Consider the following 25,325-nt stretch of genomic DNA (forward strand, 5'->3'; position numbering starts at 1 on the left):
TTGCCAGTGTGTATGCCCTCTCATAACCAATATACCCAACATGAGAGCCTTGATCCTGATTAAGTTTATGTTATGCATATCAGCCAGAAATCTGAATCATTTTTAATTTGGTTTATTAATAAATTATCAGTGTGCATATTAGAAATTGCGTGTAAACCAGACAAAGCATCGGAATCAATATGAATTTTATGTCTGTAAATCAAGTTTTCTATAATCCATAAGAAAATACTCTAATCTCAGCTTGAAAACTGAATTCAATGAATTTAACGTATATTTTTGGTACTCGATGTTCTGTTCCATATATGTTTCCGTCTGTATAATATCAATCTGACTTACATCCAAAAAGTTCATATGAAATGTAATTATAGTCTTTTCGGACGGATGGGTATCCATATGATAATATTTATAAAAACATTCCTTCTTTATAATCACCTATTTAATCTCTAATTCATTAATAAAATTATTATCCAATAAAAATTCATGATAAAAATACCTGTATTGTATTGAGAGAGGGGGCACACCGGCAGAAATACATGCCACCGCTGTTGAAACTGTTCGAAATACTCAAGTGACTGCTAACGTCCAGCTTCTCTACACTCTGTCCATTTTTGTCTCAGCTTTCTAAATTCCCCCGCTCGGACACCCCAAACATCAATACTGTTTCGAAATGTCAAGGCGCGGTAAGATAGCTTCCCCGCAAAGCAGATTTAGGGTTGCCATAAAATGGCAAGGGAATGCAGGCTGGCCACATTTGGCGAGAAGCCGCCCATTTGGCGACAAAACTGACGATATATTATGGACGGATGGAGAAACTTCTGGACCGAATTCTTACTGGTTTAGCCCAGAGAGAGGTGTGGAGAAACTACACCTACCAAGAAGAAGAAGATGAACTATTCTAACGTCATCATCGATTCTGGTTCTTTAGCGTGGCTACAATTCAGCGGAATTTCCACACCATTTTGTTTAGTAAAGTAGCTTACAAGGGTGAGCTCACAATGCATCCACCCTTTTTATCATCTACCCGCGTTTTCAATAATCCAGAGTTTGCTATGAATAAAAAATACTGTTGTTGTGTTGTGACGTATCTCACCTGCCTGACAGTAACATCAGAACAAGAGCACGAAATCCATCGTGGAAACGAGTACAGGATTGCTTCTGTCATTGACGAGATCCTTGAGCACCATGCAGGTGACAGTACGAGTTTGCTCAGTTCCGCCTCCAATTTTGATGGACAGTAACCCGAGAGGACAAGTCCGAAGGTCTCCCGCCCCTCCTTCAATCACCAACCTTTTTTTTAGGACTTTTGGCTCGCAGAATATTTAGAGTGTTCCCCATCCCGCAAATACACTATAGATTTACAAACATCCATGCCTTTTCAGGGATACGATTCCGGGCCCTTCGGTACTGCAGTCAGAGTCACTAACCACTATCCCGGTTGAGCTTCGAAACAAATGCTTTTTGAAAGGTTAAAAAAAAAAAAAAAAAACTCCCATAAATTGCAAAATTCCAGCCAAACAAGAACTGATCGTAATACTGCGAAACACACCAGCACATATGCCCTCACTATTTTCTTCCTTCGGCAGTTCCAATCACGGACACAAAAGCGTACAGCCTATTTGGACCGTTGCAGCATTTAATAAAAACTATCTAGAGATTTGATTATTCTGTCGTAGCTTAAAATTCTTCATTATCATACAGATCATGAGTAGAGTATTATCACTTTCATGAGATTATGATCATGAATAGTATTGCTTTATTGCTCTGTTAAGGATATTGTTGTAAATCATTGTCGTAATATGTTATTTTCATGCGCAGAAAACAGAGAAAAGGAAAATGCAGAAACTTTTTTAAATACTTAGGCATTACTAGGACTGCTACTTTTCTAAGATATTAATGTAACTATATTAATAAAATTTCATCGGATTTACATGCTTTGTATGACTATTGGGTTACATATATTATCATTCGTATCATCCGCGGATTTCACTCATTTCGTGGGATAACGAAGTTACCTTTTAAAGCGTTTTTAATCACATTACTACTAAGATTTTAGTTTACTAGATTCCAGCACCTTTTCCAAGTCGGCTAGTGTTTGAAAAGACAGAAACCTTTATAAGAGTGCCTCGATATAAAAGTGCTTGCCTCCTTGCATAGGTTAATTTCTAATCTGTAAAGACCCTCCAGCGGCCGAGTGGTAAAGTAGTTGAATCCATGCGCTGCCTGCATGGTTGGTGTTTCGTGGTTTTCCTACTGTGTAACGTAGATGCGAGCGAGTTTCCTTTAAAAACGTCCTCCCAGAAAGCATCCCTCCGTAGAACGCAGATAGCCCTCGAGTTACTTTGCCTTAGTCAATTAACCTAACTGAACTGTATAACATATAAAAAAATAACCTACATTTAAAGGTGCAATTACCTTTATTAAAGTTTGTTTTATACAAATTAGAATTTGATCTTCAAAGGGTGAAGCGTCATTAAGCCAGGGCATCTTTATGAATGTTTCCTTGTTTCTGAACAAAGGTGAGCTTGCTAAAAGGCGCCGAAACTTTGTGATGAGGCACCGTTATTAAACTGTCCCTACGTGATCAACACATGAAGATACAAGCGTTTCCTTAAGTTTCGATTTTAAATTGGCATTCGATATGGTATAATCTGAAGATTATTAAGAAAAGCATTTCAGAAACATCCCTATTAATAAATTACCTTTATAAACGGACTGCTTTTCTGCATTCTTCTATAGAGATAATACCATATACTTTTGTAGTAATTAAAATTTACACTTAAATAAAACTGTTAAAAAATGCCCTCTTTCACAACATTTTTACACTGGTTTTGTAGCAGTTGTTTGCAAACTCAGTGAAATGCTAAACTTTACATACTTATTGATTTTCATAGGATATTATATTACAAGTAATAAGCAGCTACAATTTATCACTTTATAATTCAAGATGTAATAAGTAATAAAGTTTATCATATTAACTCCATGTCCGTTAATTGCGTCTCAAGCTCCTTTATTTCCTAAGATTAACTTTATTAACAATTGGATCCGCACAGCGGCCTTTTAACGATTCTGTCCTCGGTGACAATACTTATACTGGAGGTAATAATGGCTTCATTTGCAAGTATGATGTAACTTAAGTTCTTTTCCACGTTAACAGATCTTTGCATGTTAAAGTAGTAAACAATCGCTGATATCTTTTCTCTTTTTTGAAGCAAAAGCTTTCGTATTTTTTTTTTTTTTTTAGTATGACCTGTATTAATAAATAAAAAAGACGTATGCATAAATAAGGTCAGAGCTTAGTTGAAGTTGGGACAGGTAATAAAGAAAGGAAAAGCAATTTTGTGACGATCAGGTTAAGGAAAGAAGTTCTGTTTTCTTTAGCATGTTCATTAGTTGTAAACGCGAAATTAATGATAAGGTTATGAAGGAAAGTTTTTAACATATGCTTAAAAGTTTTATGGGTACAGTAGAATTCCTATTACGCACCTTTTTTTTCAGATGTTCTTTTTTATCTGACATTCAGTAGACTTTAACTCGAAAAACTCATATTACTATAAATTATTATTACTATTGCTATTCACTCGATGTTTCGGGTGGTTTACGTTGACTTTCACGAGTCAGAGCCCTCCTTAAATTATACTGTGAGCTAAGCTCACCGTTACCTGTTTGAGCTAAACCACAAGTGTTGGCTTTATGTAGGCCCAAATGGGGCCATCTGGGAATTTATATTCAGTTAATAAACTTTACACCCTTCTTTGTACTCTGCCATACTTAAATACGTAAGGATAATTCCTCACACAGTCTTTTAGTGTCTTTTTAGTTTATGTTAACAAAGAATACCAGACACTATAGTTTTATAAGATGACTTCCTTGTAGAAGAAATTTATGAAATGGCATTATCCGGGAAATTGAAGCTGCAGTGCAAATAAATTTAAAGCATCTTTTGATCATTTCAAGAAATGCCACATTCTGAGGAATTAAGTCTAAGTTTCTTTGTTTAGAAACAGATACTTGTTATACAATAGCCACCGTATTTTCCAGACTTCTAACTGGCTGAGCCCTTCTTGTTATTTCTTACTAACATGGCACTACAAGATTAACATCTTCAGGCAAATGAAGCTATCTAAAAACGATGTGATGGCTATTTAATGATATACTAGCATACTAAAGAGCATTTCAGGAATGTCAGGGCCACTAATGTAAACGTACATTTTCCATTATACGTTACTTCGAAGATAACTAGGTAATAATATTTTATATTTAAAACCCACATCTTACATACATTTTTCGTGAACATTTTGAACTTAGGAACTTTCTTTTCCGTTGTACGATTTTTATATACGTACGTTATACGATGGCATCTTAGTTCATCTTTATTTTCTAATGAAATAATTTTACTTTATTAGTCATAAAAAGTAAATTACGCGTTGATTCCATTGCTTATTAGTTATACCTGCCTCTTCTTGCACCAAGTTTGTAATAAAATGTAGTTTTCCTTTTGCTCACCGCTCCCAGAAAGTTCGATTAACAGCTTAGTCTGGGAAGCCCTGTGTTATCCAACATCCTCCTGGTTTATACGACTGTTATTCTTTTCTCATTATGAAAACTATACTGGATTCTTGCTTATCTAAGTATTTCAAATAGTGAATAATAAATCATTTCTCTTAATAAAAAAAGATTATAAGGTATTTTCTCCCTCCTTCAAGCATGCCTTCGTGGTGTAATGGTAGCACACTCAGCGCGTATTCGAAAGGTCTAGGTTCGAGTCCCGGGGAGGTCGTTGCTCATTTTTCATATCTCCTGCTTCAAAAAAGCCGAATGTCTCTACAGTAGCGCCCGAACTAAAAGGTGATACATGATGATTCTTCATAACCAGAATTTGGCAACTGAGTCCCACCCAATCCAAGTCGCCCTTTAAAAGGGGGAGTATATGAAATACACATTCCAATTACGGGATCTCAAAAGAGTCCCGGGAGTAATTTTCTTTCCCCTTCCAGCATGCTTTCGTGGCGTAATGGTAGCACACTCTGTGTGTATTTGAGAAGTGCTGCAGGTTTGAGTTCCGACGAGGATATTGCTAATTCTTCACGTCTTCAGCATCAGAAAAACCTAATCCTAACCTACAAGCAGTTATCGTGTATTATATAATAGGCATCACATTTTTTTCCATAGAGCAGTTATATATACCAATGTTCTGGATATTACGCTGGTGTTACCTAAAATCTGACCTAAGGAAAATGTTTCCAGAATAATGCGCCGGGTTAACAGGCAGCTATTCTTCAACTGTCTGAAATATCTAAAATATCTCTATGAAGAAAGATGTTTGAAATAATGTGCTTTGTCTGTTATGGCCCGATATATTTAGAAAGGAAAAAAAATTCCATCAACTCAAGCTTAAGAAATTATTATTATTATATATTTTTTTTTTTTATGCTTGCGTACTGGAAATTTTCAATGGAGAAAATTTTATGCTTTCTCCTCAACAGCAACTTGCATTCACTTTTGTTCAACGGATTTTTAAAATTATTTCGAGAAATAGATCTATGATTTTCAGCGATTGTCAGTTTTGCCTGTTTGTTTGACAGAATTTCATGAAATAAACAATCAATTAATCTACACCGAGCTTGAGAGCCTTAAATGTTCAAAATAACTATTTTCTCATTTGTCCTACTCAAATATTCGTCATTTTTATTGCTAAATACTTCAGTTTCACTGTAACGCATTCATTATGGTGTAAGCGTTCGCATTATGAGGAGGCAGCACCACTTTTCTGTTAACCATTAATAATTGTATTATAGATTTCTGGATTATTCGTGGTTCACTGCCCAAGTTGCTAAAGAAATAAAAATTTCACTTATTAAAACAAACTAATCGCAGAGCTAATACACATGTTTTCCTTACAATGCGCATGCTTTCCTTACATTAGCAGTGAAGCTTTAGTCATTAAATGTATTCATTAAATAGCTTTTATTCATTAAATGTATACTAAATATCACAGTTAGCAAGTAAAATAAGCAATTTCTGCTTCATCAGTAAGAATAAACTTTAATAAAAGTATACTTTAATAAAAAAAACATACAGTTAATGAACTTACTGTAAAAAGGTAATAGATGTTCTGCATATTAAAACACTACAGTCTATGAGTAAATAGTTATGTACAATCTGAATGTAAAGCAAATAAAATAATTACATATTTTGTTTTGTGGAATTGAGGTTGTGTCATGTGCTTTCAAAATTTAGACAAATATTTGCATCTGAATTAGAAGAAAATATTATTGCTGTGAAAGCTGAGGTAAAACAACTAACTTAATACTGGAGGCCTGAAATCAGAGGTCTGAGACAATAAGGATGAAAGTAATCTATATACATAAATAAGAATGTTTATTTGTGTGTTTGTTCGCAATTAACTCCGCCACTACTACAGCTATCGTCACCAAACTTTCTACTATTCCTTTCTGTATCCTGAAGAAGGTTGACGCCCACTCTTTTCCAAACACAAAATAGCTAAAATCAGAGGTATTAACTGAAAACTCTGAAAACCTTAATTTTTGCACTCATTTTTTTAGAAGGCAACAGTCTCGCACGCTGGAAATAAAAATCCTGCTTAATTTCGAGAAATGTTACCACTGCTTGCTTTCAATACATAGATTCTGCTAATCAAAAATTTGTAAGTTTTACGAAATCTGTATATATAAAGCAGAATGTGTGTTTGTTTTGTTTGCGGTATTGATTTCGGATTAATTATGAAACTTTTTTGCTACATTTAATCGACTAAAACTGAATATAGCTGAAATATTGGAAGAGCTTTTACGACCATTTCATAAGAAAGACGAAAATCATTAAAAACTGCGGGCCGTTGTTGCTGATATAATGGGAGAAAATAAGTTTATTTTTCTCTGGAAATGTTTTATCAGGGTTCCATATCGCATCAGACTGAAAAATATATGACTATTAATCGCATTTTTTGCATCAATATTAGAGAAGGGTTACAGCGGTATAGTTCTCTGTGTTGTTAGATGCATTATTCTCAATCTAACTTAACTGGCATCGGGTACTTCCGCTAGTATTCGTACATTTGAACGACTCGTTTCGTATGTTTAAACATAGAACCTACTTCCTCAGCTGCAGGAGTACAAATGACTCATTTGGTTCGGCTTTTATATTTCGATTACGATTTAGGTTATCTCACAAGATACTTTTTTTCTCTTTTGTGGTTCATATTTACTTTAAAACGCTGATATTTATAGCAAAAAAATCTATTTTGTTCGCTTCACGATCAAATTTTAACTTGGATGCTTCTTTTTCAGGCCTCCTTATCACAGTACCCTCTTCACCAGCTGGGAAGTGCTTCTGCAAGAAATAGAAGTTGATTCACAGGTAAGTAATAGTCCTCGTTTTTTGGAATTTTCCGAAAATTCAAATAAAAATGTTAAATTCGAATATAACTAGTATGAAGACATTTTAAGTGTCAAGCCAAAAACCTTGCATTAAATCTCTTTGCATTCAAAAATGCAACACAGAGTATTACATTCAAGTATTACCTGTAATGTCTTATGATACTTACCTAAGTAGAATTTAGAGAATGATCTTCATATTTTTTCAAAAAAATTCGCTTTAGTACGGTACAATGATTAAAGCAGGTATACTTTTCTCACATATAGTTGGATATCGATATCAGAAACATCTTTAGCGCATTCTCTCAGGGACTTCTTTAATTCTTACTTTAAATTAAAATATTTGTGTGAGGATGGAATATTATGTTACGCCACCAAACATTTCATTAGCTGCACGAGCTGGTAAGTTACGCCACTGGATACAATTAAAAAAGAACAAATCTTTGGAAATCCCCCTAGACAGTCTTGCGCGCTGGAGATAATTATTTTTTATCCCGTACAACGTTTACAAAAAAAAAAAAAAAAAAAAAAAAAAAAAAAAAAAAAAGGTACTGAATGATGATTCTTCACCACCAAGATTTGGTGATTGGGTCCGCTAATCCCCAGTCGCCTTTTAAAAGGGGGAGTATGTAAGGTACCCTCTGCATGCTTTTGTGGTGTAACTGTAGCTTACTTGCCAAGTATTCGAGACGTCCAGGTTCGAGTCCCAGCAAAGGCATTGCTCATTTTTCATGTTTCCTGATTCAAGTAGCATAATGGCTCTACAAAGTATTGTACTTTTTATTCAAAACGTTTAACATAAAATTAACTTAATTTGCACATTAGTTACATTAACTCGTACTGCAAGGTTGTCACCTACCCTTCCACTGCATTTAGTGACAGGGTAGCGCTTGCATTGTTTACGCAAACTGTAGAAGTCTAGCTGTATTGATATTAACTGCACTTAATTTGTTTCTATATTTTGTTCTTGTTGCTGAGAGGTTAAGAAAGATTTTTCATTTAAATGTATTGCAACGTTTCCTTCATTAACAAGCTTTCTGACTCATCGTAGTATCCAAACGGACGTTTTATCCACCTGTATTTAGATTTTTTTTTCTGGAAAATATTCTTTTACCATTTCGTTTTTAAATGCAAAATCTATTCCATTGTGTAATTTGTAATTGTGTCGTCTAAAATCAATTTATTTTCTATTAGAAAACTGTTTAGTTCCGCAAAGCATTAGACGTCATTCTGTTTGGCATGGGTTGACCATAACTTTTAAAATTAATCTATAACTAGAAGTATATTCATATTTTTAGTTACTAAACGCTAGTTAACTATCGCGAGTGCTTGATAATTTTCTTTATTAATTTGTGTTTTGACTACGAACCGTGGGGTTTGATTCATCGAAAGCCGGGGTCCCACGAAAGATAGTTAGAAGACCACTGATGTAGACTGATTACAGCCTCTGAGATAACAATTAATCTTTCATTACCACAAATGTTTCAGTGCTGAAAGAGAACATGTTCATCCACAATAATTTCAACCCTGAAAATTGTACTATTTTTTTTAAACGTTAGATGACGAAGTAATCACTAAGAACAACTGACGAAAATTTGCCAAATGGATGGCGAGTGGCATCATTTTCCGATAGTTGCTTCTAAAGCCTCAGCTATCCGGGTATCAATGAGATTCGTGGGATGAGATTCTTTTGAGATGGCTGGACAGCATCAAACTATTCGACGGAACAATATCTGGCCAGTGGTAACTAAGCTAACAATGTGGAAGACGGGGATCGGCAATTGGCGATCATGACTCGGTTGAAACCAGCAGAACATAGGGGTAGGGTTCGGCGAGCCAACTAGCGCAGAAGATCGTAGAATATGAAGTAGCCTAAAGTTCCAGTCACATTATGTTTTACGCTACGAGAGACTTGACGTCGTAAGGGACAATTCTCAAAACCCGCACAGTTCCAGGAAATCCATATAGCTAGGTTACCATTTTCACTTACTACAAAGACTTGAACGCCACACAGTAATCGATTGTCGCTCAGATTGGGATCACGGGATCCTTCAAAAGCAGAAATTTCGTCTGATTGGTTGATATCTACCCGGAACAGAGCTGCAGCCGAAACATTTTCGTCAAGTTTCAAAAAATCCCGCGTAGCCGGTACATCGCTTCCATAGCTAGGCGGGACTTCGCTTCCAGTGGAGCTCTTTTACTAGGAATCCTGTCGTTTAAACCAGTGCTACCAGAATCTGGTTTCTCAGAAATGTCCCATCTAGCAGTGACAGTCGCCAGATCTGATAAGGACCTAAGAACTAACAGATATGAGCAAAAGCTTCGCTTCTAAAATCAAGATGATAACGCATGCATTGTAACTGCACCGATCGTCTTGGGATGAATTGCTTATGGTTCTTCATAAATATTTTACAGCACATAGTGGCGCCTAAAAGGCGTAAATCACATAAAACTCACTGAAAACGTAAAATGTCCAGAATATGGTTTTTCTGGGAAAAATTAAGTAGGCCACGAAAAACTGAACAAGCTGGATCGAATGTATGGCCTGCGGGTCTACCAATTTGACTTTGCGCGTTGTCTCTCTCAGCTGACGTTTCAATCATTCATGTACTGCTAAAACTTAATCACTTCTACTTCACGGAAACTTTTGATCGTCGTTTCAATAATTGATTTAGCTTTCTTGATTGTTTAATCTATTTTTACTGTAATTTGGTTGATGGAAGTTGCTATTTTACTATCTTCATAAAATTATGGAGTTCCTTCTGCAGGGAAAATTAAGATTTTTTCCATTTTGGAACCATACGATTCTTGACTGGAATTTTGAGTAATTCTTTTTTTTTCAATTTTTCTTTTACTCTAAAGCTGGAAAAGTGGTTGTTTTTTTTCCCCCAGATCTGATGTTTTTCTCATATTTTTCTTTTTGTAGACTAGACATCCTCTACATGAGATAACATGGGTATCTTCATAAAATAGACAGTATGGTTTATCTTCTGGTTTTAAAATGCAGATTATTTCGATAGGTTTTTTTTCTTTGTGTGTGTATGTATTTTCTGCAACATTTAGGGATAAGAAAATGAGGCAGCGTTACTTTTCTGCGTAAAGAAGTCAAGATTGCCACATTAAATCTGATGTATTTCTACTATTTCGAAAAAGGACTATTTCTTCTATTTCGAAAAAACGGTATTTCTTCTCCTCCATTCCAAAAAAAAATCATACAAATAAGTTTTTCTCCTGAAGAAAGAAAATCAACCCCTTACGCTTAAACGCCAACCATTAATAACCCTTTTTCCCTTTAAAAGATTTCCTAAGGAATTGGAGGAGGGAAAAAAACACCTTGCGACCTTCCTTTCGCAACCAAGCTTTAAAAGTTGTCTATAATGTGACTCTACGAATTTCAAAGATAAACAAATAAAAGCATATTTAAATGTAAATAATTTTAAAAAATTAAACTTTTAAGCAAATTGCATATCAATTTCAACTCGGTAAATTAATTACTTCTATCTTTAAATGCCAATACTACTCAAATCTTATAGTATTAAATACAGAGTTTATTTCTAGAAAAAACCTTTTTGCTGACATTTTATGACAACCGCACGCTACGCTTTAAGATAACAGAAATCACTTACATTAATATTAAAGAAGAAAGTTATTATTTTAAGCAGATTTAAAGCTCTGGATCTAAATAATTCATCAACAAATGCAGAAGAAAATTAGAATAAAATTTAATTATCATAAAACAATCTCAAGCACCTCGAATTTCATACAGGCATATATATTTAAATAGATTTAAGTTAATTAAACGTTATTTTACCAAACACTTTATAAGAACCATCGGCAAACGTTCTTGTAAATCTTTTAATTTATTTTCTTGTCAAAAGATTGTAACTTGTAAGACAGTGACTTTTTTGTGGTTTGATCTGCTCGAAAGCCTTACAGAAATTCAAAAATTTTTGACGTATATATAGAGGTTGTTGCATTGCTGTTTTACAATTTTACCTGATTATAAAGTGGATAGTAGTGTACAGTATGTATTGTAGTGTTACATAATCGCATAGTATTTCCAGGAGATATGAAAATAATTACCTAAACAATCACCGAAAACTTTGACTACGAAGCAAAGAATGTTTTGGTCAAAATTGGCAAAGATATGTCAAACATTCTTGTATTACCAAGAAATCAAATATTTACGAAATAATAATCGACTTTAAGTGAAACATCGTCTAACTGTTGTAACGAGAAGTATTGACGGGAAACGGAAATGGCAAACTAACGAACTGCAAAATATATTCGATTTTCAGACCTTACATTAGTAATACATCAGATACTTGGAAAGGTAATGATGCGTTAAAATTATTTCTTATAGATTAATCATTAGACCTCTTTTCCGATGAAAACATTTTCTAAATGGCAGTAGATTTCTGCAACTACTCAATTGTTATAATATAAGAAAAACTGTTACCTTCGGCTTGCAATGACACAAAATAAACAGCTTTTTGAAATGGAAATATGAATTGGCAAACTATCAAGTGGTTTTAAACCATTTCCGATGCCATTTGTCTCCAACGAATAAGCAGCTTTAATGAAATTTAAGGAATTGGATTTTTTAATATTATTTCGTTCTTTCTTTTATTTGATCCTTTAATTAAAAGTGCCAGAAAACATGTAAGAAATGCTTTCTGACACTTCTAATTGAAGAACTAAATGAAGGAAGGAACAAAACAATATTCAGATTTATAAAATAATGATATTCTTCTGGCACTTTAATTTTGTGACACTTCTAATTAATTCTTACTTCTGGAAAGTTGAATTCCATGGAGAAATTAATTGTTATAAGAGCAACTAGCTTATTGCATAAAATGTGTGCATATGCACTCTAACCATAGAGTGCATATACAATAAACGGAAACTATGCATGTCATGCTTGTTCTGCTTAATGTATGAGGCATTTTCTCCCTCTTTTCTCCATGCCTTCACGGTGTACTAGTAGCGCGCTCGGCGAGTGTTCAAGAGGTCCAGGTTCGAGTCCCGGCGAGGGCATTGCTCATTTTTCACTCCTCCTGCTTTCAAATATCCTAATGAAATCTATAATTGTAAATGAGATTTTGTTTGGCATAGTTGTTATTTTTATGTTTGGCCTAAAATTTTATAGGTAGCAGAAAAGAAAATTAGGACAAATGTAAATTATTTAAGCTACGCTTTAGAAAACGATAGTCTAGGAACTCTTTTTCAATACCTGCAAAATACTCTAAAATATTGAATGCTTCTGTACCTCAGAAAAACAAATATTTCAATAAAAAGTGTCTAAACAAAGAATTTAAACTTAATTTTTTTTAAATTTTCGTATTAACAATTGATATTGGAAAAGTCAAACAAGAAGAAGCAGCGTAATTATTTGTACATTTTTCAGGACTGGTTTCGATGTTTTAACTATATAGAACCTCAACTACCTAAATGCAAATGAACGAGATAAGAATCTGAACCAACGAGAACGAAGGATGAGCAAGATCTTATCTTGTTCATTTGCACTTAGACAGCTGATGGAGATGGTTCTGTAGTTAAACCATCGAAACTGTTTCTTGATATTACGCTGATTCTTGTTATTTGACTTCTTGAACAGTCATTATTCAGCGTAGCCTAAATTAACAATTGATGTCTTTTGTATTTGGTTTTAATGAGAAATTAAATTTCACAGATCAGATTCCAAAAAGATCTGAAATTTTCTTCAGTGAGAAATATGAGATCCATATTTATTTAATGGTTTTCAGCTTTCATTAAACAACGCTGTAAGTACTGAAATTGTAGATACAGCAAAGCAGCTAGTAAAGATATGGCTTCTTTGGGATCAACAACGAGTGAGAATCTGTTAAGTAGCGTAGCATTAATGCTTAAAATCGGAAGAAAAACGTTGATTCAGACAGATGGCCAGTGAAAAATGAGACAAAATCAAACAGAAGTCCAAAATCAGAGAGAAAACTACCCCAAAACAGTTGATGAAATTAGCAGTAACGGACATGTCCAAAACGTTAAAGGCGCATTGGGGCAAAAGATACATTCTAGAGACCAAAGCCATAGTATTTCTTCGGGTTTTACCTAGAGCCCTAGAATAGACGGAAATTTTTATTCATACATACGAACATAGCTTGTAGAGACCTTATTTTGTACCAATCAATTATTTTTTAGTTAAAGATACTTTCCTTTCCCATCTGATTTTAATTTCCTGCCAGAAGCCAAATTTAAATGATGTAGATGGAAATGAGTTCGGAAATAGTACTTAAGTAGCAGAATTTAAGTTAATTCGTGGTAGAATAGTTACAGGTTTATGCCGCGTGTTTGCAAGTAGCTCTGCTGCAGATTATTTGGCGATAGCCACTTACTTTATATTGATATATTTTAGGCTTTGCTGTGTGCAGCCGATAAAGCGTATTTAGACTGAAGAAGGAGCTAGTGGTGTCGTTAAATTTAATTCTTTCTGACTGTATTCACTATTTTATGTAACGCTACCTAGCCACTTTAACCTTCAGTAAGATCTACGTTTTAAGCTCTCAAAAAGAACAAGACAAGCTCATGGAAATAGTTAAACCAACAAATAACAAGTGATTTAAATTTTAGTCAATTCCTACTTAGGTCAACAAAGAACAATTTTATTTTAGCTACTTTTTATTTAACATTTTTTCATTTCTGATTTATGATTCGTTAATTGAGAGATGGATAGAACGAGAAATTATAGACCGCAGTCCAGTTCTTCAATTAATATTCCATCTAATGATCTCGCACGACTCAATGCGACATATGTTTGACCTGCTGCGAAGTTGTTTCGTCGTATATATATTACTACTGAATTTTCGGTACATAATAAGACATCCAACTCTATAAAACTACAGTTCTTTAATTCCATACACTTTAAAAATCTTTAGAAGTCTGTCTTACTGTTGCCACTTATTTTTGTTAAATATAAGAATCCCATTTAGTCATGTAATGTTATTTAAAAGTTGTAATAAAACTAATTTTTACAGCACGTGAGAATTCCTATTAAACGGTCATTATTTATAAGTCTTATAATATATTTAAAAATCTGATGTGTACACCACATGACTTCCTTGTACGGAATATTAAATTATACGCATTTTTTCTTGCATTTCATTTAAACGTATTGGATTGAATTAAATATACTTCACCGACAGCGCATAAACCACAATAGAATACATGTATTCTTTAACATTCACTCTATTTGTTTACCATAGCGACACTCTGGCGCTAGGTTCACTTAACAGTATTATATTTCGTTCATATTATAACTCAGAATGCACAAAATTTATATCCTTTAAAGAATTATCTAATCGTTGCCACATATTCTATTCAAATACTATAATAAAGCTAGAACGATGTATAAAAGAAATTAAGCAAACAAAACAAAAAAGAAACAGGTTTTCACACACGATTGAGTATTTCTCATTCAATTAATTCAGTTCTCACTTCGCGACAACGCAAAAATACATAAAAACTCAAAATATATGTATTAAAAAATACGAAGTAAATCTTAAACACTTATTTCCTCGAAAAAATTCCAGAAAGGATTAAGCATGATTTAATTCGCAATAATAAATGAAGGCGTTATCTTTGTTGTTGCGAAGCTAAGTTTCCCTAGATTGGCAAGAAATCCACTATCCTGCTGTTTCAAATGTAAACAAACAATGGCCGCCATCAAGAGAAGTATTAGCCTTAGCGGCACTTAAACAACTTTAAAATTGTTAATAATTCTAAAAATATTGCATACAGATTTACTAAAGGCATAAGAACCTTAACCGGAAGACAAAAACAACATAATTCAATCATTTTTAAAGCAAAAAATGTACAATTTACAAACATATAAGAGTAAAGAAACTGAGATCACTGAGCCGGGTGACAGGGTGGATATATATATATAAATATATTTATATACGTTTGTGCGGCCGATTGCAACCAAAATACGAGGTGCACATCTACATGTTATAGCAGTCCTATATACAAAATGTCAACGTTCTGAGGCTACTCGTTTTTGAGTTATGCGAGATACGTACGTACTTACGTACATACGTTCGTACAGACGCCACGAAAAATTCTCTTCAGAATTCATTTTAAAGCAGTTTTATAATTTTTTTGGAGGAAAAGAGTATTTTATTCTGTCCTTACGTACAGATATCACGCAAAAACATCGTTAAATTGCATTCGATAGCGGTAAAAATGGATATTTTCGTTGAAATATGCCCCCTGAAACTTTTCGCGATCACAATACTTCCTTTTTACTTTGTACAAGGAAGTAAAAAACAGCATATCTTTAGTTCCTATCAACAGGAATAAATAAGTAGGGTTTGACTTGAATATGTGAAAAAACTATATAACATCAAGTGTCATCCACTACAAGTTTCAAAAAATGTATTTGAACTTGAGTGGATGAACAAAAAGTATTTTATTAAAGATTGAAATTATTTGAGCAAGATATAGTGTGAGCTAGTAGTAGAAATTTAAAAAAACATAAAGAGAGCAAAAACATACATGCAAATTTAAATATATGTTTTCAGCTTTCATCACATGAAAAACTTTATAGCTAGGTGATCACAGTTATCTTTACTGAAAATGTGAATATGCGTCTCAAATCTTGACAGAAGCAGTTATTTATCATCTATCAAAAAGGCTTGGTGTATTTTAGAAAGGTAAACTGATTACCAAGATTTATAGAAATAGGGCTACTTGATTTAAACCGCAATCTAAATCTTATTCAAAGATTTGAAAATAAAGATTTGATTAAATTCTTTTCGTACTTGTTAAAAGATAAATAAACTCAGTTACTGATTTTTTTGTGATAAGAGCAATCACTGGAAACACATTTAAGCTTTTTCCGTAGTTGGAAATTGCTAAGTCAATTGACTAATGAGCATCTACGATATATGATGAAGATAGTTTTTAGTAATTTTTCTCCAAGGTTACAAAATTTGCCAAACATAGAAACGTCATTAAGTTTTGGAGCTGAAAATTGTGATAACAAATAAAGAAGTTTATAATTATTTTCGGACCAAATATATATCTTTTTTTCCCTGTATGATTCGAAAAACAAGGAAATAGGTTGGGGAAGGGGAGGAAATCGGTTGTTATTATTTATTCTTAAGTTTTCTTTCACTTGGCAAGTTCCGTAATTTGTTCTCTGTTTGTTTAACCTAAAAATACGTCAGTTAGATAAAAATAATATTAGATTTATTCGAAATAAATGGCAGTTCGAAAATTGAATATTTAGCTCTTAATAGCTTGATGCTGTGATGATAAGTTGATGTTCTGATGATACGTCAACACAATGATACGTCACAGTTATCTTTACTGAAAATGTGAATATGCGTCCCAAATCTTGAAAGAAGCAGTTATTTATCATCTATCAAGAAGGCTTGGTGTATTTTAGAAAGGTAAACTGATTACCAAGATTTATAGAAATAGGGCTACTTGATTTAAACCGTAATCTAAATCTTATTCAAAGATTTGAAAATGAAGATTTGATTAAATTCTTTTCGTACTTGTTAAAAGATAAATAAACTCAGTTACTGATTTTTTTGTGATAAGAGCAATCAAATAAATTGACAGATGATACGATGATAATATGTGATGATACGTCGATATATGTACCGATCAATAAATTGATGTTTGAATTGTAAAATATAACTAACATAAATTGATGATTGTTCTGATGATACATTGGCGCGATGATACATTGATGCGATGATACGTAGACACGATGATAAAATATGATGATACGACGATCCGTTGACACGATGATAATAGATGATGATACGATGATACGTAGACACGATGATACGATGATAATAGATGATGATACGATGATACGTAGACACGATGATACGATGATAATATGTGATGAGATGTAGCTGTCAATATGTTGATGTTTGAATTATAGAGTGTAACCAACAGAAATTTCTTGTAGATAACAATCTTTAAATTTCAGAGGGAAATAAAAAATTTGAATTTTTTACTTTATGTCTTGTTATTATACTATTCATAAATGTTTCCATAGATATTCAGTAAATTAAATTTAAAATTTAGATCAAAAAAATTTAATTATGATAAAAACAATCCGTCCCTTCAACTGCTTTCCAACCGTGCATTCGGCCTGCATGAAATTTAAGTCTGTGATACCTGCTTTTCATCAAATAATAAATAATGATAAGTTATTTACGATATGATATAAGTAATTTCGAAAATTATATTTGATGACACAGGAATTAATAATGTAGCAGTTGATTTATATGAGGTATTTAGTAAAATTTCAAAATAATTAATTTTAGCTATTTTTGACTTCAGAAAGACAATTACTTAATTATTCCATTTTTTGAGTCACGTTACAATATGTTACATTATGCAACTAGAACATGTATCATCCACACGGCTTAACAGTATTGCCGCTCCGCAAGACGTAAGCTCTTTCATTAATTCTTGTCTGAGCTGCAGAAGTATTGCAAATCTTTCGTAATATCTTTATTTATTTTGAGTAAAATATATCTAAATAATATAGTTTTAAATGCATTTATCTCATAAGATATTTAATGGATAAATTCTGTCAGAATTTAGTCATTTATAGCAGTTTAATGGCATATATCTTCGCATAGAATAATTGCTTGCGTGACACTTAAAAAGTCTTTTTAGTGCTCCTTAGTCAAAATATCAGTGAATAAATTGTTATCAGTGGATAAATTGTTAATGTTTGAAATAATGCTGGGAAAAAGAAATTCACAATTTTTACTTCCTCGTACGAAGTAAAACAAGTATTGTAATCGCAAAACATTTCGAGTATCATATTTCAAAGAGAAATTTTTCATATAGGACAACTGTAACATGTAGTTGTGCACCTCTCTTTTTCGTTCCGATCGTCCACACCAAACATATATAGATATATATATACTTATATAAGCATATATATATATATATACTTATATAAATATATATGTGTATATATATGTGTATATATATATACTTATTCCCAATCAGTTACCCGGCTCAGTGAGCTTAGCTTTTTTATTCCTATATATATATTAATAAATAGTGCTTTTTTGGCTTTAAAAATGATTTTTCCGATTAAGGTTTCTATGCCTTTAATTAATCTGCATGCAATAATTGTAGAATTATCAACAATTTAAAAGTTTATGTGGCGAGTTAAGCCTAAGGCCGACATTTGTTTACCTTAAGTCAGATGGTGCATCCGAGTTCAGTGTCTTTTTGTCCAGTGGAATCAAAAGTTATCTTTAGTTTTGTGCACCGAAAATTTTGTACCAACCGGCCGAATTGCTTGTCTTCGCGCAGAAATTTAATTTTAATCGTAAAATTTTTTTAACTATTTTAATCTATGTTTAGTGTTTTATGTTTTTCTGTATTTAGCAATTTTTAATGAAGATTCTTTGAGCCTTTATGTATTTTTGCCTTGCTGCGAAGTGAGAACAGAATTGTTTGAACGAGAAATATATCTCTTATAAAATTCGAGGAGTGCAGAAAAAATATATATGATTTAATAGGAAGGTCATGTGGGAGGAAGTCATGTGGTGTGCACATCAAATATTTTTCTTTTTTTTTCACGATTCGTAGCGTCACCCAACTTTATTGCTTTTTTATTTGTTCCCTTTTAATACCTTAACAATCACAAGCAACGGGGAACAAAAAAGAAACTCTGTAATAATTTTATGCCAAATAAAACTTCTAGATATAAGAATTTATTCCTAATTAGAACTTCTTGTTTATCTCCAATTTAAATATTTGCCTTTTATCAGTTGTTCTTTCGCTTTTGAATAAAAAAACAACGAGAGCTAAAGTGCATGTTGAGATATCGCAATTTGTTAGCAAATAACTGGCCCAATTATATAGGATCTTTTCATGTACTTTTATCTTCGACATATAGTAAGACTTCATGATTCTATAAGCTTCATCATTTTAATTAGGAATCAAACATAAATTTCTTGAATACTTTATCAATATACACTTTTTATCTCAGCTCTCAGCGTAATTAAAATAGTTGCATTTACAAGGATGAGAATGTAATAAAAACAGAGAATTGCGTGGTATTGGAAATTCAGAATAGTTAAAAATAATGAGGGGGAAAAGGTATACATTTCCTGTTTTTACTCGATAATTATGTCATCAAAAGGAAGACAGACAAAGTACAGAGGGGGACAGTACAAAGCACAAAGTGAGGGGGGGCGAAATTTCAAATATTAAACTTAGAGGAGAAGCAAGCTGTTTTGAAAGAAATTTTATTAAAACCTTTTTAAACATTAATTCTATTTTTTACTAATTAAATGTACTTTTGATATTAAAATATCTATATCTCTTTCTACCTTTCAGTTAAGGTTGTGTTTGTTACTTTAAATTATGTTGCGGTGCGTTACCAAAGCATTAACCATCCAAGCGTTATGGAAAATTTCCAGTTCTAGAAATTTCTATCAATATTTCGGCAGAAGATCTTTCATTTATCTTTCCTGCAAACTGACAAGCCCCAAACTGTTTCTCATCTTTGGTCAGAATTTTTTTATTTAACTTACAAATTCTGAAAGTATATTGCACAGTATATTGTGACAAACTGAGGATTTAAACTGTTTCTTATCTTTGATCAGAATTTTTTTATTTAATTTACAAATTCTAAAAGTATATTGCACAGTATATTGTGACAAACTGAGGATTTAAAAAATGATTTACGCACTTCTTAAAAATTTTATCTTTATTTTATTTTTAATAATGTATTTACTTGATGCACTTTGTAATATAATAAATGTACACCGTGCTCACAATTTTATGAATACTTTCTTTTACGTCAGTGTGTTTCCCTATAATTTGCATAAAAGTGCTTGTCATTTAAACTGTCAACTTTAGAAACCTTCCTTCTAAGTGCCATTTTACTTTTAGCTATTTACAAACGCAAACATTTATAATTTAGATAAGATCCCTGAATTTGTGCTCCAAAGTCAAAATGAAATATGGGGATCAATTTTTATAGTACCGTAGTTAATATTTTTTTTTGTTTTTTTTTTTTGTAATTATCATAAAAGTTTCCTGTATATAAGTATTGAGGCTGGGGGAACATATATAAATTTAGATTCTGTAATACTTGAAAACTCATCTTTTCAATTTTAAAATCGCTAAAACTTGAATATTTGCATCATATAAATAACCATTTGTGTAAGTGGAAGCACATGTTTATGACCAACTGGTTACTAAAACAAAGGCCTAGTAAAGATTTTTGGCTATACGGTGTATAGGATATTTTGGATAAGCAGTTAGTACCATTTAGTGTAGTTTCCAAATGGCGTTTCTATTCCTAACCATTTAAATACAATTAAATTTTGCAACGGAGTAAATGACTTTTGTGGATACACTGAATAAGCGATAGCTTTTATAAGCACCATTTAGTGAGGTTTCCAGTAGGCGTTTCTACGACTAACCAATTAAATTAAATTCAATTTTGTAACCGAGTAAAAGATTTTTGTTCATACGGCGTGTAATTGATATATTTTTAAGCAGTTAGCAACATTTAGTGCGGTTTTCAGAAGGCGTTTCTACGCTTGTCCAATTAAATCCAATTAAATTTTTTAATCGAGTAAAAGACTTTTGTGGATACGATGTATAAGTGCTAGTTTTTATAAGCAGTTAGCACGATTTAGTGCGGTTTAATGTTTTGTGTGTTATATTTTTTATTAATTGTCATGTTCTTCTCACTTAAACCATTAAATTCAATTCAACAGCAATATCACAAAATATTTAAAAGAGCATATCTTTAGAATTTCCGGCACAGTCTCGCGCGCTGGAGAGATTTCTTTTTTCGTACAGTGTTGCCATTGCTCGCTTTGAAATCGTTGAGTTTCTTAATCAAAAACTCATAAATGCTTTACGAAATATGAAATAGATAATAAAACAAATTCCAGATTTCAAATTTGGGCTTCCAGATGCCCATATTCGGGTGGAGACGTACGTTATTCAAAATTTGGTGGGCTCTAGGTGCCTTTTTTTATCACAATGTGAGAAAGATACATATGTTTATGCAGATTCTTCATTAATTAATTTCTTTAAATATAACACAGGGCTCTAAAATTTGGTGGCAACAATTTAAAAAGTGATTCGCCGTTTATAGTGAATCAACGCAAAATGCCAAAACGAAATTAATAGCCCTTCTAGACAAATTGCCCCTTTGGTCTAAATATTAAAAAAATCTAAAAGGTTTCAGATTTTAACGGCCGCCCAGTAGGAATTGCTAAGGCTTTTTACATTCTCGTTGAACTCGTAGTCTACCAGTCGACTCTTGCACTCAATCTAAGCCTCGTCTTTTTTTCTTTATCATTAAGCGTCGTTTTCTTTGCATTTACACCCCATGCAGTTCAACAGAGAAATGAAAAAAATTCTAAGAGTTGCATAGCAGCATATATTTAGACTTCCTGATGCAGTGTTTAGTTCCCAGCATACATTTTCATATTTTTTTCCAGTCTTTTCTGAGTTATATTAATATTCAGTTTTCTTAGTAAGATGACTAATAATGTTTGTTGTCTCTTTATTATAACTTTTATATAAATATTTAGTGTTTATTTATTAAATATCACGTTCTCCTCATTAACAGTAATTAAAATGCAATTCAACAAAAAAAGGGGGGAAACCCGCAACAAACCATATTGGGCTACCCTTAAAATCTGAAACTTTTCAGATTTTCTTTTTTATTTTATTTCTCTTGTACTTTTTTTTAGTAGTTTTCATTCCTTTGTAGATATGTCGAAAATATTTCATAATTAATCCGTTAAATATTTCAAAATAGACAAAAGAGTAGAGATCCTGTATTTCTATTTCACTTTACAGTGACTACCTTTTTAACATACAAAGCACGCTGGCTACAGCGTTTGTGGATAGACGTACCGGATATTACAATGAACGTGGTCTTCTAGAGGTGATTGCAGGACAAATTTGCTAGCCAAGTCAATTGGAAGACAAACTTGCTGAAAACGTTTAATCAGAGGACCTGCCATGGATTCCGATATTATCTGGCAATGAAACATCTGCAGTTCAATATTTGCATGTTAATGACTAACCGCTGTATTCATCATTTCAATTCGTTGGCTAGGAATAAAATCATTTGCAATGAGCAATAGAATGAAATTTTATTAATAATAAAATTGCGGCTTTTAAGCACTCGCACAAAACAAAATCATGTCTCTTTTGAAATTTCATTTCTGGTGCCTTTGCTTTTCAAATGCTGGAAATGATAAAACTTTCCTTCGCATATAAAATAGCATTTCAGGGGTTTAATGCATTATTTTGTAAATCTAAACTGGTATTGCATATTAAACTTATTTTATGTGATTATGGCAAAGCCTCGACGGCTGTCTGCCTAACGGAAGGGATGTCTTCGTGGAGGACTTTCTAAGGAAAACTGGCTGGTATACACGTTACACATGAGGAAAACCACGAAAACACCCATGCAGTCAGTCCGTTCGCAGAATAGTAGACCGAACTACCAATGTTCGGCGACTGAACCGCTCGACCGCTGGTGGGACCTTGCGAATTAAGATATATTATATATCAGAAATATAATGAAGAAAGAAAATGTTTCGCCTCTAAATTTGCTTAAAAGATTGACAGCAGTCAAGATCAAGATACATCTCAGACTCTTTAAACATAATACTAGGCTCCTCACCAAAGGTATAATTTCTGGTATAGCGTATAGTAAACTCTGCTTAATAAACGTGCTCTTAAGTAACAGTAACATTTCAAACAGATTTCTGAAAATTTCTTAGCAGTGATTTTGCAAACTTTTACATTTTAAAAATAAATTAGGGTTTACATTTTTTAAATAAATTACCGTTTACATTTTTATAATTTATTTCACCAGAAACCTTTATGACTTTTATAAATGTTTCTTCCCCCCCCCCCAAAGAAGCGTTAGCTTAGAAGGGCTATTAATTTCGTTTTCACACTTTGTGTTGGTTCACTATCTGAATCACTGAATGAAAAATCTGAATAACTTTTCAAATTGTTGCCACCAAATATTAGAGCCTAGTAAAGAATATGCTTGAAAGTATGTATGGTTCCCGCAGTGTGACAAAACAACGGTGCTTAGAGACATCAAAATTTGAATAGCATAGTTCTCCTCTCGGATATAGGCATCTGGAAGCCCAAATCTGGAATTTGTTTTATCAGGGTCAATGTTCCTTCTAACCTTCTTCGGGAACATGCAAGGACCTGACTCAGAACAGAGAGCTTACTAAAGCTATGTTCAAAACTGTGGGAAGTAAACAGGATACACAAGAAGGGTATACAAAACCCTTTATTTTTCTCTATTTACAATGACTTCCGTACTTCGGAATACACCGACCCGCTACTTGGGGTCAAAACGTAAAAAGTATAAAAATAAAACTAAACTCTAATTTAACTTTAGAATAATAAACGTGGAAGATTGGCCTTATATTAACAGGAAGCGTATGTAGTACAGAGAACTGTGAACACTACAATACGTTTAAAATTTATCAAGAGGATTAAAACCTCTGGCCTGGAAGGCAACAAGCAACTGCGTAACTTCTAACGTAAGCGGCCTGCTTCGACTCACTGCTTCCTCTCTCTCGCTTGGCAAAAAGCCACAACTTAAATACTTGGCGTTCGCCAGACAAACTTTGCATAAAAACCTTAACGCTTATAATTCTGGCCGGAAGTAGAAAATAAGAAGTGATAGTAAAGATTTAAAATAAAATAAACGTTAGTAAAACTTAAGATCCTTACATACTTCCTGCCAGAGTTAATTAGTTTGAAACTGAGGTCTAAAACGACCTTGTTGAAAACTTTTAGCTCTAGAATCTAACGCGAGTCCAATCTTTTACAAATATTTTTCGCTAGAAACTAGAAATTTAAAGGAAATAAATTTGTTTTTACAATAGCAGCTCCCAGGATACACAATTTTTTTCATCTGTACTGCATCTAAACAGGAGCTTTTATTCAATTCTGGTTCCTTCCAGAGATCTGGAAGGAAAACTAGTTTAATGAAATGTTACACAATGAAATGGCAAGTAACATGTATAATTATACTTCACTTAACATTCTTATTTCATTCATGACTATTTTAATTATCTCTCCCCGTGCTCTCTGACATGTGTTGTAAAAGAACACCAAACACGAATGTGTTTCTGTCTACGTGTTCCACACTTCCTCCTACAATCAAAACACTAACGTGTTAAAATTCAACATAACAAGACCTCTTAACACACCCTACTTTCAACTCTAAACCCTGAGGTACTATTCTAAAAGTGGCTAACTCTAAAGTGTAGCGTCAGAGAGCCTAACTACATCATTCAACCTTTAACACATATTCACCATGATTTAATCTGTTTACAGTCACACGAATAAAAAAAATTTTAACATTACTTTCACTTTTACCATATCACGGTATTTCTTAACATTTAAAATAACAGTTCACATCGTATATAAGAACATATCAACATGCCGTTAATTTTACACATTTGAAAACATACATTAGTAGTACATTGTTAACCTCTATTCTTTTCAAAGCAAGTGCCAATTCTTTCTACATTGAAATAATACATTTCCAAAAGTCTTTCAGACTAAAACTGCTTTCTTGCTAGAATGTTTTAAATAAAATTTATACAATAACTTTTTACAATATTTAAGTCTTTACACAACGCTATTATACATCAACTTTAGTTTTACGCGCGAGTAATTGAAAAACATAATACCAAAATCGGTAAGAACTCATTTCTCGCCCTTTTGGCGATAAAGGTAGACCTCGCATGAGGTAAAACTTCTTGAAATCTGCCACTTGCAGTAAGAATGAAAGATTAACTTAAGTTTGCAAAGTAACATAAAATTTTACTTATCTTTGTGATATTCGGACATCCTTTTCTGGGCCCAGTCTTTAAAGGTATT

General features: G+C 32.9%; 1 protein-coding gene across 4 annotated transcripts in view; it reads left to right on the forward strand.

The window, feature by feature from the left end:
• Positions 1 to 25,325, forward strand: part of Stacl (SH3 and cysteine-rich domain-containing protein) — a 512,710-nt gene that overhangs the window by 280,132 nt on the left and 207,253 nt on the right. For all 4 annotated transcript variants that reach the window (XM_085814079.1, XM_085814081.1, XM_085814082.1 and 1 more), the window contains exon 3: positions 7,305 to 7,374. In XM_085814079.1, the coding sequence (XP_085670205.1) occupies positions 7,305 to 7,374 (70 nt within the window). The remainder of the gene's footprint in view (positions 1 to 7,304; positions 7,375 to 25,325) is intronic.

This window comes from Stegodyphus dumicola, chromosome 3 (genome assembly GCF_044657685.1).
Source record: "Stegodyphus dumicola isolate Sdum_Otavi_A_Nest chromosome 3, ASM4465768v1".
Lineage (NCBI taxonomy): Eukaryota > Metazoa > Arthropoda > Arachnida > Araneae > Eresidae > Stegodyphus > Stegodyphus dumicola.